Source organism: Erinaceus europaeus, chromosome 2, assembly GCF_950295315.1.
Source record: "Erinaceus europaeus chromosome 2, mEriEur2.1, whole genome shotgun sequence".
In the NCBI taxonomy this organism is placed as follows: Eukaryota; Metazoa; Chordata; class Mammalia; order Eulipotyphla; family Erinaceidae; genus Erinaceus; species Erinaceus europaeus.
This window is the reverse complement of record NC_080163.1, coordinates 121,874,447-121,894,545: the sequence shown is the minus strand read 5'-3', so window position 1 is coordinate 121,894,545 and position 20,099 is coordinate 121,874,447. Positions and strand designations below refer to the sequence as shown.

Sequence of the window (20,099 nt, the reverse complement as noted above, 5' to 3'; positions counted from 1 at the left end):
AGTAATGGTGATAGTGGGCAGCCCTGTCTAGTACCCGATCTGAGTGGAAATGCTTCCAGTTTTTCACCATTGAGTATGATGTTGGCTGTAGGTTTGCTATATATAGACTCCACTATCTTCAGGAATTTTCCATCTATTCCCATTTTTTGTAGTGTTTTGATCATAAAGGGATGTTGGATTTTGTCAAAGGCTTTCTCTGCATCTATTGATATGACCATGTTGTTTTTGGTCTTGCTTTTATTGATGTGGTGGATCACATTGATTGATTTACATATATTAAACCAACCTTTCATGCCTGGGATAAACCCCACTTGGTCATGATGAACAATCTTTTTGATATACTGCTGTATCCGGTTGGCTAGAATTTTGTTCAATATTTTCGCATCTATGTTCATCAGAGATATTGGTCTGTAGTTTTCTTTTTTTGGTTGTGTCCCTGTCTGCTTTTGGTATCAGGGTGATGTTGGTATCTGCTTTTGGTATCAGGGTGATGTTGGCTTCATAGAAGCTGGAAGTACTCCAGTGTCTTCAATCTTCTGGAAGACTTTTAAAAGTAGAGGTATTAGTTCTTCTTTGAAGGTTTTGTAGAATTAATTTGTAAAACCATTTGGTCCAGGACTTTTATTTTTGGGAAGATTTTTGATAACGGTTTCAATTTCATTAGTTGTGATGGGCCTGTTCATGTTATCCACTTCCTCTTTACTTAGTTTTGGAAGTTTGTGGGTATCTAGGAAATTGTCCATTTCTTCCAGGTTCTCTAGCTTGGTGGCATATAGTTGTTCATAGAAGCCTCGCATGATATGTTGAATTTCTGCAGTGTCTGTTGTGATATCTCCTCTTTCATTTAGTATCTGATTTATTTGGGTCTTCTCCCTTTTTTGTTTTGTGAGTCTGGCTAAAAGTTTGCCTGCCTCTACTTCTTAAGAGTTCTATCAATTGGACAAGTGACTAACTTCTCCTGGCCCCAGTTTCTCCTTCTGTTATTTATTTACTTAATTGTTTACTTACATACTTACTTACTTGCCTTATTGACAAGAGAAGAAGAACCAGAGTGTCACTCTGACACTTGCAATGCCAGGGATCAAACTCAGGACCTCATGCTTGTAAGTCTAATGCTCTAGGCAATGGGCCACTTCCTAGCATGCTCAGTTTTGTCCTCTGTAAATAGGGAATGTAATATCCCCTCTTGAGTCAAGGAGACTAAATGAGAGAGATTGGAGCAGTGGTGAGAATACAGTTAAATGTTGGTATCATAAATAATTTATAGCAGGGTGACTGGGAAGGTGGTTGTATGGATTTTGCTTTCAGTTTATAAATTTGTCTCCTCTTAGCATTTCCTATGGCATCATACAATATGTGTCCTTTTGTGTCTGGCTTCTTTTAACTTAGCCTAATGTTTTCAAGGGTCATGGATACTATAGAAGGAAGATCAGGGGGTTGGGCAGTGGTGTACCTCGTTAAGTGCTCACATTACAGTGTGCAAGGACCCAGTTCAACTTTCTGGTCCTCACATGTAGGGGGAAAGCTTCACAAGTGATGAAGCAAGGCAGCTGGTGTCTCTCTTGTCTGTCTCCCTCTTTGTCTCCACCTCCCCTCTTAATTACTCTGTCTCTATCCAATAAATAAATAAAATAAAAATTTTAAAAATTAAAGGAAGGTCAGTTTTACAAATGATAGTTTGATGGTTGATGGTCAAATTCATTCATTTCACCAAGTTACAGAATGTCAGCTGAGTGCCAGCTAGGGGCCTATCTGGAAATTAACCAACAGACCCTGCCCTGCAATGTTTCTAATGAATGAGCCAAATGAATGAGAAAATGATCTAGAATATCAGGTAGTGGTACTAGCTAAAACGAAGCTGAAAGCTGCAAATAGGGTGGTGAGGAAATGCAACTTCAAATTAAGCAGTAGTGGTGGAGGCCTCTCAGATGCGCAGGGAAGTTAGGCTGGCAGAAGAGGAGGGTGCATCCAAGGCATCGTGAGGTGCCAGCCACGCGTGTCCTTGCACCTGGTACGGCGGGAATAGCTAAAAGGCTCATTGCAACGTAGCAGAGGCCCACTCGCGTCCAGCCTGTCTGGGACCTAAGCACCTTACCCCTAGTGCCCCAGCACAGGCCCGCACCACCGCCTGGGCACAAGCCCCGCCCCTCCCGGCCGCCGCCATTGGCCACGTGCACCCCCATCTCAACTCAGGCCCCGCCCCTGTCAAGCTCCTCCCCACTTGGCCGCGTGCTCCCGCCTCCCCCCAGCGCAGGCCCCGCCTCCGCACAGCTAAGCCCTGCCCCTCCCGGACGCCACCATTGGCCGCGTGCGCCCGCCTCCGCTCAGCTAAGCCCCGCCCCTCCCGGACGCCACCATTGGCCGCGTGCTCTCCCTCCCCAGTTCAGGCCCCGCCCTCTAACTGTCAAGCCCTGCCTCTCCCGGCCGCCGCCATTGGTCGCGCGCCGCCACCGCCCTCGGCCTCGCACTTCCCGGCGGAGCCATGGCTGCGCAGCCGGCCAACTCCGGGGCTCGGGCGCCCACTTCCCGCCGCCCGGCTCAGCCGGGACCGCCGCCGAAGCTTCCCGAGTCGCTCCCCTAGCGCGCCCTCGCTCTCAGGTGGGGCCTCCGCGGACGCCACCTCCTGTCCCGAGCGGCGGGCGCCTTGCTGGGGCCGGGGGTGCGGGCCGGGCAGGGCTTCTCTGAGGGACCGCGCCCCCCGCTGCCGCCCGCGGCCTTTGTGCCGGGGGAGCCGTGGGTGAGGCAGGTGCGGCCTGCGCTGCGGCCCCGCACTGCCCAGGTGAGTGCCCCGCGCCCCGAGCCCCCGCAGAGTCCGAACGAGCCGCGGCGGGGTCTCGGGTCCCTGCCGGCGAGGCCCGGGGCGGGGGGGGGGGGGGGGGCCGCTCTGGGCGCGTCTCGGTCCCCGCTTGGCCCTGGAGCGCTGAGCTTCCGCGGATTTAATCGAGAAACCCGGGAAAGACGTACGGAGAGGAGGCTTCTCTTGCTTTTACCAAAAGATCTTTTATGAAGCTGGGGTGGTGGTGGTGGGAGGGGGGCTTGTCCCTGGCCAGCTGAATGACCTCGTCTCGTCCACCCCACACACCACACACCTGCTTCCAGGCAGCGAGCCCCTTCAACCAACCAACCACCACCACCCCAAATAGTATTTGCCCTGAAGACAAAGAAGAACCTCCACCAGGGGAAACTAACTGTCTTGGCCTAGAAAGGAGCTTGTGGAGACTGAGAGCAACCCTGAGCCCTGGCCGGCGGCATTGGGGGGTGGGGGTCCGAGAGGAACCTGCTGTTTTCTGTCCTGTGACCTTGGGTGGGCCTTTCCACCTGCTCCTCTCCCCCCCCCCCCCCCGCCCCGTGTCAGGACTCCGGGCCCCTGTCTCACGGTGAAGGTGAAAGAGGAAGTCACTGCGAGAAAGCTGGTTTTCTTTCCTCCCAGCGGCACAGAGACAATCCGAAAATCCAGGGCAGGATAGCTGCTACTGGTGGTCATTGTCGCAAAGTTGCTAGTTTGTCAAGAAAAATCAAGTTTGTCTCTTCCTCCCCTCACCGCCCCCCCCCCCCCAGCAGGACAGGATGGACTCTGCCTGAATTTGTTCTCCTTTGGGAACCTTGGGTCTGCCTATATGTGTCCCCAAAGATCTTGAAACAGTACTGACTTCTTGTCACACTGTTCTTGAAAGTAAAAGCTCAATAGGTAACAAATTCACTCTTCTGCACCCAGATAGCAGGGGGGAAATTCCTCCTGACACCTTCAGACCTGCTAGATGTGCCCTTGTGACTGGCCTAGCCATTCCCTTGTGTACCTCCTTAAGAACCTGAACCTGACTCTGTGCTGTTTATAAGTTGCTTCGCATTTCTTTTCTGGTTGAAATATACTTTATTCATTCCATAGAAGAGAGACAAGTAGAGAAAGAAGCCAAAGCACAGAGCCTGATACATGCGGGCCCCATTCTCAAACCTAGAACCTCAGGCATGCAAGCTCTGAGTTCTACCAGTTGAGCTATTTCCCTACCTGCCAGTGGCTTGTTTTTTAAAAGCCGAGAAAAAACATAGTCTCACTTGCCTCTAGCCTATTCCATACCTCTGACCATGACTTGTCAACTTTATACTGGATTTCCAGGTGAGGCAGAAGTTCCCTACTTGCAGGTGGTTTGTTTCGTTTTGTCTTGTTTGTGACCAGATGGTATTTCCTAGGGCTTAAGACCAGAAAGTCTTCTGTGATTGATAGTCTCAGTCTACCACTGGGAAAGGCAGTTTTCTTACCCCTTGAAGCTTCCTGCTTCATAAGCTGAGGATAATAATAGGCTTGGCCTCATACTGTGGTTTGGGGGTAAATTGAGTGAAGACACAGGAAGTACTTAAAACAGAGTGAGTGTTTGGAGTGTATTTTGTCACTGCATGGAGTATCACAGTATTTTCAAGTTCCAAGATTGGAGACTGGCCTCCGATCAGCATTTAATTGTATGACCCAGTTTGACCCCACCTTTTTGATCTTGAGTTCAATCTCCCCATCTGTAAAGTGGAGACATGCAGTCAGTCTAGCCAGGGCATTGTGGAGGCTAAATGAGAAAGTACTTAGAAGTTCCTTGGCTGGTTCCACAGAAGTTTAGTCCCGAAATGGTGACAATTAACATCATAACTTTGCCCTGGCCATAGTGCCAAAGAGGAAGTGTTTGTAAAAGGTGGGTTATAGGACAGTGTGTGGTCAGATTTGAGATGATAAAAGAACACTTGTTAAATGTCCTATCTGATTCTAACCTGATTTCTTTCAACTCAGTATAAAAAGACTTCTTTGTCACCTTCTTTCCTCTGTTGGGACTATTTGTACTCCTGTTGTCAGTGGTGTCTGCCAGCAGGGCATGCAATTAGTGAGTGACCCAGACTTTTTACTGTGCACTCAGGAATGCTGCTCTCGTCTTAGGGTTGTGGATCTCATCTGCGATGGAGGGAAGCCGGCAGACGCGAGTGTCTCGACCTTACAAGATCAGCGAGTCATCCAAGGTCTGTGAATGTAGCTCACCACCTGTGCACCATTATCTGAGTGTGATCTTTATTTCTGAGATGGTCATTCTTCTTCTTCTTCTTCTTCTTCTTCTTAATATTTATTTTATCTATTTAAGATAGACAGAGAGAAATTGAGGGGGGAGAAGTAGGGAGGGAGGAAGAGAGAAACAGATACCTACAACACTGTTTCTCCAGTTGTGAAACTTCCCCCCTGCAGGTGGAGAATGGGGGCTTCAACCCAGGTCCTTGCACTTTGTAACATGTGTGCTCAACCAGGTGCACCACCACCTGGCTCCTAAGGAACTCATTCTTTTTTTTTTTTTATCTATCTTTATTTATTGGATAGAGACAGCCAGAAATAGAGAAGGGAGGAAGTGATAAAGAGGGAGAAAAACAGAGACACACCTGCAGCCCTGTTTCACCACTCATAAAGGTTTTCTCCTGCAGCTGGGAACTGGAGGATTGAACCTGGGTCCTTGAACATTGCAACATATGCACTCAACCAACTGCGCCACCACACGGCCCCAGGGGAGCTCATTCTTAATACACAAATTGACTGTGTGTGTGTGTGTGTGTAGTGTGAGAAAGATAATAAGCTCAGAGCCCACGGGAGCATGTGGGAATCATCAGCCACAGAAGTAGACCCATTCAGCAGCCCCAAAACTCCCACAGTATGTCCATTGAGAGGTCAACCTCCACCCTTGTGGGGAACCACAGAAGGGGAGGCTGCATGTCAAGAGCCCAGAGATCTCTCTCAGGAACTCGAATGTTGAGGAAGGATGGTGCAAAGGGGCAACTTCCAGCATAGGTCCCCTGACTGCAGCAGAAGCACAGTGGAAAAGTTGGGAGGGTGCAGAGAAGGTGTCTGATGAGAAATGCAAGTGCCCAGCCCTCCACTCCTAAATCAGAGAATCGGAGCAGGATCTCCAGCAAACCCTTGTCCCCACAGCTGCCGTCACTAAGGGCTAGGGCCCTGATTTGCAGGACAGTCTCTGATAACACCCCTCTTTTTACAATAAATCTTAATAACATCCCCCTTTCTTTACAAGTGTCTTTGTTCAGAAGTTAAATTTTGTAGTGACTGTAGATCTTATATTCTTGATCCTGCCTCCAACAAGGTGAATTTTTTTTGGGGGGTGCAAGCAAATTTTATTCTTTTTGGGTATGAAGCACAGCTATACAGACAGCTCATGTGCAGATAAAGTGTCTGGGGTGTTAGAATGTCATGGTGGCTGTTAAGGAAAAAACTATCTTTAAATGTTTCTGGGAATATAAAGAAAGATGAAAAGATTTGAGAAGTGCCACTTAGAGTTATGAGTAGCCTGCAGATTTCAGTGGGAGGTGTGTGTGTGTGTGTGGGGGTCCTACAGAGGGGATGTCTTTCAGGAGAGGTTGGCTCTCTCTTGAGAACACTCTCCTGTTCCCATTTGAGTTTAATGAGGAGGCTTCTGCCAAGCCCAGCTTTCTCAGCTGTGAAGACCTACAAAGATCTGGCTGCCATCAAAGGGGCTTTGTTTCTGAGCTTGGCTGCCAAGATACTGGAGCTTTCTCAGTTTGATAGCACTTGAAATCTTTATCTCTCAGAGCCAGATTTTGAGTTTGTCTATTTCTGAATCAGAAATTAGAGGATTAGAGTTCACTGTCCCCTACGTGCTTGTCTTTATATTTCTGACTTTTTATTCTTAGAAAGTGTCCCAATCCTAAATGTAGCCTTGATATTCTACTCGTTGCCCATACCCATGAGCCAAGAGCCAGAGAGAAAGAGAACATTATCAAGTCCAGTCCCCACTCCCCAACCTCCTATTCTGTCATTTAGCCTGCCTTTGAACTTTATGCAGATGGCTAGCATGCCCTTTGCCTGGCTTCCCTCACTCATTCTGCTTCTGATATTCCCCTGATGCCACAAGTAACCATAGTGATAAGTTTTCTCTTCTTCATTTAGTGATGTCTTCTGTGTGTGACCACCACTGTTCATCTGTCTATTCCAAAATATGTTGGTCTGGTTAACTAAATAAGTAAATTATATATGCATGTCTTTTAACCTGTTATGCCATGCTAGATTTAAAAATAATAAAATTAGAATAAAATAAAACACCCCAAGAGTCAGGGAGATAGCATAATGGTCAAGCAGAAAATAAGTCTTTCATGCCGGAGGCTCCAAAGGCTCAGGTTCAACCCCCCCTCCCCAGACCACCATAAGCCAGAGCTGAGCAATACTCTGGTAAGTAAATTAATAAATAAAATATCCCAGACCTACTGCACCAATTCCATGGTTCCTTCCTATGGACCCATCTTGCCTGGCCTCCTATTGAGGCACTAAAAATAAGAAATGAAAGAAGGAATGGGTTAATACAGTGGGAGTTAGTAATTCACACATGAACCTGCTACTGTTAGTGATGTCCTTTTATAACTTAACTGGGAAATCAATTATGTTTGTTTGGGTTTTGAAAGTTCCTGACTACAGCTGCATTGGAAGCACCAGAAACAGGCTGTGGTAGAGACCAAGCTACAGAAGTCAGCATGCCCATTGACCATGGAGATCTAGTCTTAGAAACAGTGCTGCCTTGCCCCTGTCTTGGCTCCCTGGAGCCTAGTGGATCCAGATAGCTGTTGTCTAAAAGGGTCCTTTGGGATCTATGCCCCTGCCTGGGGTCGTATTAGCCCTCGCTGAAGAATGGTAGGTAGTTCCTGAAGCCAGGTGGTAATACACCTGGTTAAGCACACATTACCAAGCGCAAAGACCTGGGTTCGAGCCCCCACTACCCACCTACAGGGGAGACACTTCACAAGTGGTGAGGCAGGTCTGCAGGTGTCTTATCTTTCGCTTCCTCTATCTCCCTGCTCTTTCTCAATTTCTCTTCGTCCTATCTAATAAAAATTAGAAAGAGGAGAGGAAAAAGCGGTGAGGGGGAAAATATCTGCCTGCCTAGATTCGTAGTGCTGGCACCAAGCATGTTATAAGGCATGCCCCAGCAATAATTCTGGAGGCAAAAAGCAAACAAACTTCTAGAGACCACAGAGCAGACAGGCCTCTTCAATGCCCTCACTGCTCTCAGGACTATATCTTACTAGATAGCTGCTGTGAACTTTTTTCTTCCTTCCTTCTGTCAGTCTACATTGGGAGGGAGTCTGAGCTAGTGTGTGTTAGAGCCCAGACCATTTGTGCTTAACTAGAACCCAAAACTAAGCCAACCTAGTGAAGGTATCAGAATAAACAGGGTATCCCTGTATGGTACCTGTGAAAAACCATGCATAATGGTAGGGCAGCAGAGCCTGACTGGTATCCTCAAAACACGAGAACACTCATATAGGAATTGGCTGGATGAGAAAGGGAAATAAAATACCCCAGTTACAAATGCACCTGATTACAAATGCACTGGAGGCTGTGAAGAACAGGTCTGGAAGGGCAGGAAAATCTGTACCCTCTACTATGGGGCAAGAGTTGAGAAATCACCTATGAAAATTCAGGAATTTGGGGCCGAGGAGATAACACCAGGGATTGCACAACTGACTTTCTTCCCTGAGGCACCAGAGGTCAGAGAGACACCTACAGCCCTGCTTCACCACTCATGAAGCTTTCCTCCTGCAGCTGGGAACTGGGGGATTGAATCTGCGTCCTTGAGCATTGGTCCCAGGCTCAATCCCTGGCATGAAAAAAAGTTGCACATCTAAATGAGCCCTCCATCAATTTCTTTTTCACTGTGATTTCCCTCGGGCTCAATGCTCCCCCAGCCTTTTCCTCAGTCAGCCTTGAACAGACCAGCTGCCTAGCTGATATTTTTAAGTGGTCTATTTACCTCTATATTTAATTTTCTTATTGCTACTATAGTAAATAAGTAAAGCATGTGCAATATCCTGAAAGCCCAGAGCACTAATTAGTCAGCCTTCCAAGAATTTAGAAACTGTTGTCTAGGTCTGATTTTTAATCTTCAAAAGCACATGGCAGACACAGAGCACTCTAAATGTCCACCAACCTGAATTTATTGAATTAAGTGTATTAATTATTCATATGATTGCTCAGTCAATTCCAGTTCTTCTTCTAGCGTTTGTCCTTCTTCCGTAGCCAGTCAATAGCGTCAGGTTGAAAGCTGTCAGGAGCTGCTTGTTGCTGGCTTTGAAAGTGACTGGGATCCATGTGGATTCAGTAAGCTAGGAAGGATCGTCAGTTTCCCCAATGAATGGGTACTCACGGGATGCACCACGAGAAGGTCGATCCAATGCATCCCATCAATTCCAGTGTAGCATGGTGACTAAAAGTTTGGGCTCTGGAATCAGAGATTCAAACATCAGCCCTGCCACTCAGTCACCGTGGAACTTCAGCAGTTTCACTGTCTCTTTGAACCTTGGCTTTCCTTCTCTGGAAAATGGGGATTATAGAGTTATAAATTATAGAGTAGATAGTAGTTGTAGAGCAGGTGCATAATGGTTATGCAAAGAGACTCTCATGCCTGAGGCTCTGAAGTCCCAGGTTCAACCCCTCCACACCACCATAAACCAGAGCTGAGCAGTGCTCTGGTTAAAAAAAAAAAGAGAGAGAGAGAGAGAGAGAAAAAATGGGTAGTATGTAGACATAGGTGGTCCCTTGAAGGTTTTTTTGTGACACTCAAATGAAAGGGTGCAGGTGTAGCACAAAGTGTAATGTGAATCTCATGAAAGCCCAAGGGAAAGGCATCAATCATCATCTACTTATTGTTACTTAACTCTCCTGCAATGGTCCCTGGAACCATGATAAGAAAGCCAGTGTGGAGCTCTTTGGAAAAAAAACTAAATCTCTGGACCCTGAATATCCTGGGCCTACTGGTAGGAGTGCAGGTGTCTGTGGCTTGCCCATATCTGCACCAGCGTGTTACAAGGCATGGAGCACACTGCCTTCCTCAGCTTGCAGCCTCAGTGGACTTCAGTAACACAGCTAAGTTGATGTTCCTCCAGCATTCTTCAGTTATTTGCCATGTCCTGTCCCTCCTCTCTCTCTCTCTCTCTTAATTCAGAGTCTTATTTATTTACTTATTTATGAGAGAGATAGAAGGAGAGAGAAAGAGAACCAGACATCTCTCTGGTACATGCTGCCAGGGATTGAACTCAGGACCTCATACTTGAGTCCAACACATTATTCACTGCACCACCTCCCAGACCACTCCTGTCTCATTAATACCCCTCACCCAAGTGATCAATAGGTTCATCTTCTTTTATGAGATGCAGAACCAGGGGCTCAAACTTCTTATGACTCCCCACAATGACATGTCTGCTAGTACATGGAAGAACTGGGGTGCAAACCTATGGATGGAAGAGCAGCGCTTTGATGTTTCTCCCTCTCTTCTCTCCCACTCCGAAAAGAAGGAAGGAAGGAAGGAAGGAAAAAAAGAAAGAAAGGAGGAAGGAATAGCCTCAGGAGGCCACTCATCTATTTCATGCATATGTGAGGCTCTGGGTTCATTCCCTAGCACCACAAAGAAAAGGAAAGAAAGGAAGAAAGAAATAAAAGAAAAGAAAAGCCCAGGAGGTGGCGCAGTGGATAAAGCAGCAGACTCTCAAGCATGAGGTCCTGAGTTCAATCCCCAGAAGCACATGTACCAGAATGATAGCTGGCTCTTTCTCTCTCCTCCTATGTTTCTCATAAATAAATAAATAAAATCTTTTTTAAAAAATCACCTTCAACCCCACCAATATGTCCTGGAGCTCAGCTTCCCTAGAGACCCACCCTACTAGGGAAAGAGAGAGGCAGACTGGGAGTATGGATCGACCAGTCAACGCCCATGTTCAGTGGGGAAGCAATTACAGAAGCCAGACCTTCTACCTTCTGCAACCCACAATGACCCTGGGTCCATGCTCCCAGAGGGATAGAGAATGGGAAAGCTATCGGGGGGGGGGGTGGGGTGGGATATGGAGATTGGGCGGTGGGAATTGTGTGGAGTTGTACGCCTCCTACCCTATGGTTTTGTTAATTAATCCTTTCTTAAATAAAAATAAATAAATAAATAAATAAAAATCACCTTCAAAAGAAAGGAAGAAAAGAAAGAAAGGAAGGAAGGAAGCAAGCAAGCAGTGAGGGTGGAAGAAATAAATTTTTAGGGCCAGGGAAAAAAGCTCAGCATACTAGAGCAAAGTGTTAGGATGTCTGAGACTTCAAGGTCCCAGGTCCTAAGCCAGAGCTAAGCAGTACTCTGATATCTTTCTCTCAGTATCATTGAAATAATAAAATGTTTTTTTAATTTATTCCCTTCTGTTGCCCTTGTTTTTTTATTGTTGTAGTTATTGTTGTTGTTATTGATGTCATCATTGTTGGGTAGGACAGAGAGAAATGGAGAAAGGAGGGAAGAGAGAGAGGGGGAGAGAAAGACACCTGCAGACCTGCTTCACCACCTGTGAAGCAACTCCCCTGCAGGTGGGGAGCCAGGGGCTTGAACCAGGATCCTTACACCAGTCCTTGCGCTTCACGCCACGTACACTACTGCCCGACTCCCGTAAAATGTTTTTTTAAGAAGAAAATAAATGTTTAGGAATGGCATTATAGAAGGAAGGAACCATGATATATATAGACACATGAAAAATGCATCCCTATTTCCTGTAGTATACTCTGTTGCCTTACTTCCTATGTCTTTCATTGCAGTGTGTGTTAGTGCCTGGAGTGAAATGCTCCATTGATTCCAGGACCCTGCAGGCAGTGGGGGGTAGGTTGATGTGCTTCCCCTCCCCAGTCTAAACTGAGCCTGGCTGGCCCCTTGCTCTTGCTGCAGGTATATCGCTGGGCTGACCATTCAAGCACTGTGCTACAGCGACTGAATGAGCAGCGCCTCCGAGGCCTCTTCTGTGACATCATCCTGGTAGCAGATGAGCAGCGTGTGCCAGCCCACCGCAACCTGCTGGCCGTGTGCAGTGACTACTTCAACTCCATGTTCACCATTGGCATGCGAGAGGCCTTCCAGAAGGAGGTGGAGCTGATTGGTGCCTCCTACATTGGGCTCAAGGCTGTGGTGGACTTCTTATATGGAGGTGAGCTGGCACTGGACGGCGGCAATATTGACTATATCCTGGAGACGGCACACCTGCTGCAGATCTGGACGGTGGTGGACTTCTGCTGTGAGTACCTGGAGCAGGAGGTGAGTGAGGACAACTACCTGTACCTGCAGGAGCTGGCCTCCATCTACAGCCTCAAGAGGCTGGACACCTTCATTGACGGCTTCGTCTTGCGCCACTTCGGCACACTGTCCTTCACACCTGACTTCCTGCAGACCGTGTCCATGCAGAAGCTGTGCCTGTACCTGAGCAGCAGCGAAGTGCAACGTGAGTGTGAGCATGACCTGCTGCAGGCCGCCCTGCAGTGGCTCACACAGCAGCCAGAGCGCGAGGTTCACGCCCACCGGGTGCTGGAGAACATCCACTTCCCACTCATCCCCAAGAATGACCTGCTGCACCGCGTAAAGCCTGCTGTGTGCTCACTGCTGCCCCGGGAGGCCGGCTGTGAGGACTTCATCGAGGAGGCAGTGAGCTACCACAACAACCTGGCCGCCCAGCCTGTGATGCAGACCAAGCGCACAGCACTGCGCACCAATGCGGAGCGCCTGCTTTTCGTGGGTGGTGAGGTCTCTGAGCGGTGTCTAGAGCTCAGTGATGACACCTGCTACCTGGATGCCCAGAGCGAGCAGTGGGTCCAGGAGACACCGCTGCCTGCCCGCCGGAGCCACCACTGCGTGGCCGTGCTGGGGGGGTTCATCTTCATCGCCGGTGGCAGCTTCTCCAGAGACAACGGAGGGGACGCTGCATCCAATCTTCTTTATAGGTATGACCCCCGCTGTAAACAGTGGATCAAGGTGAGATTAAAGCCAGATTCTTTCTTTTCTCTCCAGGCCTTTTGAACTCCCTGGTCTCCACTGCCTCTCACCCCACCCCACCCTCTTAGGCTTTGACTGCAGTCCTAATGCTGTGTGGTTTTAGGGACCTCCAATGTGCTTAATAGCACTGAGCAGCCTCCCTGGTCCAGGTTTTTATTCTTTTTTTATTCTTGTATTTATTTTAATTATTTTATGACAGAAAAGAGAGAGAAAAAAAAGTGAGATAACCACCATGCTGCTTTTATGAAGCAGCCCCCTCTGTTTCTGCCTGTGGTGCTCCCACGTAGTGCCAGGGACCCAACCCAGGGCGTCACTGCAGAGCTGCAAGACATATGCTCTACTGGATGAGCTGTCTCCAGGCCCCCATGGATGTCTTGATTCCAAATACAAGGTGGGACAAGAAAGTGGCTGCCCCCTTCCCTGTGCTCACACCCCAGGATGGGAGCAATGAAGGCTAACCTGCCCTCTGCAGGGCCCGTGATGGCTCAGAACAATGCTGTCCAACAGAACTTTCTTAACCAATGGAAATGTTCCACATCTGGGCGTTCCAGTGGGGTGACCAGCCCATCGTGCATGGTATTTGAGCCCTTGAATTGTTGTGGCCCATGGAATTGAGGTGAATTTTTCTATTTGACTTAACTGTGGCCAACATACATCTGAGCAGGGGTGACCCCACAAAACCAGTGGTTACCAGTCAGTGTCCCCAAGGTCTGAGTCTGCCAAGCTCACAATTCAATCAAAAGGAACTCTGACAACCTTTTGATCTTATTCTCAAAAACTTTGGTGGTGTGGTCCAGAAGGTGGCGCAGTGAAAAAGCTATGGACTCTCAAGCAGGAGGTCCTGAGTTCGATCCCCAGCAGCACATGTGCCAGAGTGATGTCTGGTTCTTTCTCTCTCCTCCTATCTTTCTCATTAATAAATAAATAAAATATTTTTTTAAAAAAAGTTTGGTGGTGGCAGCAGCCTGAGCATGTGGGTCCTGCCAAACCATGTTAATTTTTCTGCTTGGATTAAAAAAAAAAAAAAAATCAGGTCTTCTGCTTTTTTACTTCCTGCTCTGTGGTACTTTCTTCCCTTCTACATGGATGACGGTCAGTGGGAAGAAGACTATCCGGTGGAGAATGAGGGAGAACATGGGTTTTTATTTCAGGATGCCACTAAATCAGCATTTCTGAAGAGTGTGCATCCTGCAAAATTCATGTCCACAGGGACACCTGAGTGTTGGAGGAATTGTGTTCACTATCTGCCTCTTGAGGACTTGAAACATCCCAAGGGCCTTAGGGACTCTGAGAAGGAGACCCCCTCGTCACCTCAAGTCCAGTTCCTTTCCCCCCCACACTCTGCCCTCACTTCCCCTTCCCGGGCCATGTGTTTGTGTAGAATACGCTTGAACAGGTGGTGCCAGCTACTGACACTGCCCTGCTCCCTGCTCGGGAAGGGAAGGTACAGGTGTCTCACCCCCACAGGTGGCCTCCATGAACCAGCGTCGTGTGGATTTCTACCTGGCTTCCATCGAAGACATGCTGGTGGCTGTCGGTGGCCGAAACGAGAATGGAGCTCTCTCCTCAGTCGAAACTTACAGCCCCAAGACCGACTCCTGGTCCTATGTGGCTGGCCTGCCAAGGTGATTGCGACTTTCATAGCAGGCTCTTCTGGTGTAACCTTCTGGGACTTAGAGTATAAACCTCACTTTCTGTATATTTTAGCCTCAAGTTCAGGAAATGTCAGGCCTAAATCTATCAATGGTAGGCCACAGGAGTAGGGGACAAGGTGGTGAGGTCCAGAGTGTGGCTTTTGACCATCTAAGAATAAACTCCAGCTCCACTCTGCCTCAGACACAGACGGCCCCCAGTTGAGTTCACTTTCTGGATTGCAAGGGCTGAGTGAGTACAGGCTCAGGTGTGAGGAGTTTGCCTCAATAAATAAATAAACCTCTGCATTTGAGCAGGGGTTATGTAAAAAGTGGGGTGATGGTTATACTAGATCTGCAACAAGGCAGGCATCTTCTCCCCAACTCTACACACCCACCCGCTTTTTCTTTTTTTTCTTTTTTTTTTTTTTTTTAGATAGAGACAGGGAGACAGGCAGAAAGAAAATGAAGGAGACCACAGCACCAAAGCTTCCTTTACTATGTGGGGGCAGTGCTTGGACCTGAGTGATACAGTTGGCAAAGTAGCATATTATCCAAGTGAACTAGTTCACCAGCCCTGCCCTTCCTCTCTTCTCTCCTTTTTTCTTTATATTTTTTTTCTTTTCTTCTTGCAGAGCCAGGACCTCACTCATAAAGTTTCAGCACTCACACTAAATTAATTTTCATAAATTGAGAGAGAGACCACAGCAACAGGGCCTCTTCCAGTGCCATAGCTCCTCCCATGTGGTGTTTGAACTTGAACCTAGACCACAGCCGTGGCGTTATAGGTACCCTCACTTATGCCTCTCTCTAGTGGAACCCACTTCCATTTTAAATATATAACAAATTTTTTAACTGAAAGGGCTTCAAAGTATCATATGTTATGTCAGGAGTTAAACCTGTCCCCTGCCCCATCCAAGTCCTGTGCTCTTCTTCAACTGTGAAGCCAGCACAATGGGACTACCCAAGTTATAGATTTCACAAGACACTAGCCCTAAACCTCCACCCCCATGCCCATAGCATCCTGCCATGAGACAGCTCCGAGGCTCAGAGCATTCTTCTCCCCTCCATTCTCCCCACCAGGAGGGAGACATTTACTGTATGTGTCATTGCCATAATTTTACTTTATTGGAGCCCTGGAGTTGAACCTCAATTGAATGCTCTTTCTTTACAACTTGCTGGGCAACATGTTCTTGTGTCTTGGAGACACTGTCCCCCCCAGAATTCAAAGGGTGCATGGCTAAGTGTATGGGTGTGGATCTTAGACCCTGTCCTTCCCTTCACACCTATAGTAACAATTAACCTTCTTATGGAGTCCTGGGGGCCAGGGGTAATCTGACCGTCATGACAGCAGCTGCTGAGTGCTATGTGTCAGCTCTAGGCCAGGATTTTCACCTGAGGAAGCCCTTAGTTGCTCCAGGAATCTGTTGGGTGAAGGATGGTACTCATGTGGTGTGTCATCCAAGCCAGGATGATAGTAAACTGGGCAAACCCAGGCCTACAGGCTCCCCAGATGAAGGCTGGGTACCTCACTGTCCCCTCCTGTTTTTGTTGTGTTTTGTTTGTAAGTATTTTAATGACAGAGATGGGGGGGGGGAGATAAACCAGAGCACTGCTCTCAGGTTGAACCTGGGAACTCAGAGCCTCAGGCATAAAGTCTTTTGTATAACCATCATGATGTCTCCCTAGCCTGTCCTTTCTTGTTAATCATAGTCAGGAAAACACCTACCCTAGGTTTCTCTGGGTCACCCAGTGCAGTTTATGTGCCTTCAGCATTGTAACAACCAACTTTTTTTTTTTCTTTCTCAATGGGCTTGAGCTTTCCAAAGCTGGAATAATCAGCCTATGTTACTGTTACCACTAGTGTCTACATGTCCACAGTTACTTCTAGTGTGTATATGTGTGTTTTTGGATTTACCAGACCTCTGCTTAGCTCTGGTTTATGGTGGTGTGGGGGATTGAACCTGGGACTTCTGAGTCTCAGGCATGAGAGTCTCTTTGCATAACCATTAGACTATCTATCTACCCCTGCCCTCCACAGTTACTTCTTTATCATCCTTCTGTGAACCTACACACTAACACAAGAGCCAGGCCATTATCTTTAAGAGTAAAACTCTCAGCCCACGAGGTGGCACATTGGTAAGTATTAGACTTGAGAGCATGAGGTTCCAAGTTTGAAACCTAGCAGTGCATGTGCCAGAGTGATGCTCTGGTTAGCTTCTTCTCTCTCTCATTAATAAATAGATGAAATGTAAATCTTTGTTTTCAATATTTATTTACTTATGAAAATGAGGGGAAAGGAGAGAGAGAACCAGAGCATCACTCTGGTCCAAGTGATGTCAGGGATTGAACCTGGGAGCTCATGCATTATAGTCCAGTGCTTTATCCATTGTGCCACCTCCCAGACCACAATAAAAATAAATCTTACCAGGCAGTGGCGCACCTGGTAAGGCAGTAGCTCAGGTTCAAGCTAGGTTCACTTGCAGGGGTGAAGCTTCACAAGTGGTGAAGTAGGGCTGCAGGTATCTCTCTGTCTCTTTCCTCCCCCACCTCACCTCCCCTCTCAATTTCTGTCTCTGTCCAATAATAAATAAATAAATGTTTCTTAAAATCCAAGATAAAAGAATAAATCTTGGGAGTCAAGCAGTAGCGCAGTGGGTTGAACGCAGGTAGCACAAAGTGCAGGGACCGGCATAAGGATCCTGGTTCAAGCCCCCAGCTCCCCACCTGCAGGGGAGTCGCTTCACAAGCAGTGAAGCAGGTCTGCAGGTGTCTATCTTTCTCTCCCCCTCTCTGTCTTCCCCATCTCTCTCCATTTCTCTCTGTCCTATCCAACTACAATAAAACAACAAGGGGAACAAAAGGGAATAAGTAAATAAAAACTAAAAAAGGATAATAATGAAAAAAATATATTAAAAGAAATAGCAAGGCACTGTCTCCCATCTACCTTCCTCCAGCTGAGAGAATGCTCTCCTGGACATCATTCTCTGCTTCCACTCTAGTGTACATTTTCTACGTTTGTCGTTTTTTATATACGTTTTATTTGTTTTTATTTATTTATTGTGCCTCCAGGGTTATTGCTGAGGCTCAGTGCCTGCACCATGAATCCACTGCTCCTGGAGGCCATTTTTTCTCATTTTTGTTGCCCTTGTTGTCCTTATTGTTGCTGTTGTTGTTGGACAAGACGGAGAGAAATCGAGAGAGGAGGAGAAGACAGAGAGGGGAAAGAAAGACACCTGCAGACCTGCTTCACTGCTTGTGAAGTGATGACCTTACAGATAGGGAGCCGGGGGGATCTTTATACCTGTCCTGTGCTTTGCACCATATGTGCTTAACCCACTACACTACCACCCAGCCCCCTGTTTTTATTTTAATGAGAGAAATAGAGACCAGAAATAAGACCAGAGCATTGCTTAGTTCTGGCTTATGGTGATGCAGGGGAACTGCACCTGGCTTCTGAAGGGCTGCCCTGCACAGCGCTGAGCTCTCCTGTCTGTCTGTCTGCCCATATGCAGGTTTACCTATGGTCATGCGGGCACCATCTACAAGGACTTTGTGTACATTTCGGGGGGCCACGACTACCAGATTGGCCCCTACCGCAAGAACCTGCTATGCTATGACCACCGCACAGATGTGTGGGAAGAGCGGCGGCCTATGACCACCGCGCGTGGCTGGCACAGCATGTGCAGCCTGGATGACCGCATCTACTCCATCGGAGGCAGCGACGACAGCATCGAGTCCATGGAACGCTTCGACGTGCTGGGTGTGGAGGCCTACAGCCCGCAGTGCAACCAATGGACTCGTGTGGCCCCCTTGCTGCACGCCAACAGTGAGTCAGGCGTGGCTGTGTGGGAGGGCCGCATCTACATCCTGGGCGGCTACAGCTGGGAGAACACGGCCTTCTCCAAGACCGTGCAGGTATACGACCGTGAGAAGGACAAGTGGAGCAAGGGCACCGACCTGCCCAAGGCCATTGCAGGCGTGTCAGCCTGTGTCTGTGCCCTGAAGCCGAGGCTTGAAGACAAGAAGAAGAAAGGCAAGGGCAAGAGGCACCAGGACCGGGGCCAGTGAGCCCCCCTGCACCCCTCTTCACCCCACCACCTGACTGGCTGCCTTGTGGTCCCCACCACCATTTCCCAGAGTGTCTGTAGGCCAGCACCCACATGGTAGAACCCCGGAACTATGATGTATTTAGCAGTATTTTTAACTTTTCTGATTCTTGGTATTTCTATATCATAGTAACCAATTAAATATTCTCTATAACTTTACAGATTATCTTGCTTGAGTCATTAAACCTTGGCCCAGGCAGGAAGTGCCCCCACCTTACCCCATCTCTAGGCATGCCCTTTGCCTATAAGACAAATCTCCCTAGGCAAGCTGCCCATCCCCACCCCACCCTCCCTCCCCCAGAATAGATTGGGCAGGGGGGACATGGACACTTTATAATGTAAGGACACACTTCCATGGGACAAGTCAGATTCTTTAGTCCAGGGCTCCCACACATCTGACTGAGCTTTTAAAAGTGCAGACCCAGGAGTTCAGTGGTAGCGCAGTGGGTTAAGCACAGATGGCGCAAAGTGCAAGGACCAGCAATGGGATCCCAGTTCAAGCCCCTGGCTCCCCACCTGCAGGGGAGTCACTTCACAGGTGGTGAAGCAGGTCTGCAGGTGTCTATCTCTCCCCCTCTCTGTCTTCCCCTCCTCTCTTCATTTCTCTCTGTCCTATCCAACAATGATGACATCAATAACAATAATAACTACAACAGTAAAACAACAAGGGCAACAAAAGGGGATAAATAAATACTAAAAAAAAAAAAAAAGTACAGATCCTTGGGCCCTGATTCCAGATGCTGGTACCTAGAGCTACTGGAGCTGGGACTACCTGGAATTAGGCCATGGAGTGACTGAGCAAAGGCTCTGTGTGGAACTCACAGGCCAGGTCAAGTGTATCTGAGTTACAAACAAGAACATAGATCCCCTAGGTAGTGAGTACGTGCCTGGGACAGCAGCTGTTCCCACTGACATTTTCCCATCATGCCACTGGCATTTCAAAATAATTTCCTTTCTCCTGCTTGGTAATCTTCTCAAATTCTAAAAGGGCATAAATGTTCATGAAATTCTTTATAAACATGAATCTTTTCTTAGATTTATTTATTCATTTATTGGATAGAGATAGGAAACTGAGAAAGAAGAAAGAGATAGACACCTGCACCACTGCTTCACCACTTGTGAAGCTTCCCCCTTGCAAGTGGGGATCAGGTCCTTGCATATGGTAACGTGCACTCAACCAAGTGTGCCACCACCTGGCCCCCATAAGCATGATTCTGTAATCTGTCCTTTTGTTACTTTTTCTTCTTTATTTCTGAGCCCTCCATTTCTTTTTTTTTAATTATTATTTTTTTAATATTTATTCCCTCTTGTTGCCCTTGTATTTTTGTTGTAGTTATTATTGTTGTTGTCATTGTTGGATAGGACAGAGAGAAATGGAAGAGGAAAAGACAGAGATGACGAGAGAAAGATAGACACCTGCAGAACTGCTTCACCGCTTGTGAAGCGACTCCCCTACAAGTATGGAGCTGGGGGCTCGAACTGGGATCCTTACACCTTGTGCCACCTGCGCTTAAACCACTGCGCTACCACCC

The 20,099-nt window shown here is 47.7% G+C and overlaps 1 protein-coding gene across 5 annotated transcripts; it reads left to right on the top strand.

Moving 5' to 3' along the window:
• The first annotated feature begins 2,425 nt into the window (after window positions 1-2,425).
• KLHL36 (kelch like family member 36) lies at window positions 2,426-18,726 on the top strand. Of its 5 annotated transcripts, none has more exons than XM_007528351.3 (5): window positions 2,426-2,598; window positions 4,916-4,995; window positions 11,733-12,806; window positions 14,295-14,452; window positions 17,974-18,726. In XM_007528351.3, the coding sequence occupies exons 2-5, from the start codon at window positions 4,936-4,938 to the stop codon at window positions 18,527-18,529; spliced, it is 1,848 nt and encodes a 615-aa protein (XP_007528413.1). In that variant the 5' UTR covers window positions 2,426-2,598; window positions 4,916-4,935; the 3' UTR covers window positions 18,530-18,726. The 5 variants fall into 5 exon arrangements, with proteins under 5 accessions (XP_007528413.1, XP_060041068.1, XP_060041070.1 ...); XM_060185085.1 differs by having other exon boundaries at window positions 4,896-4,995; XM_016190516.2 differs by lacking the exon at window positions 2,426-2,598 and adding an exon at window positions 2,612-2,779.
• Window positions 18,727-20,099: the final 1,373 nt, after the last annotated feature.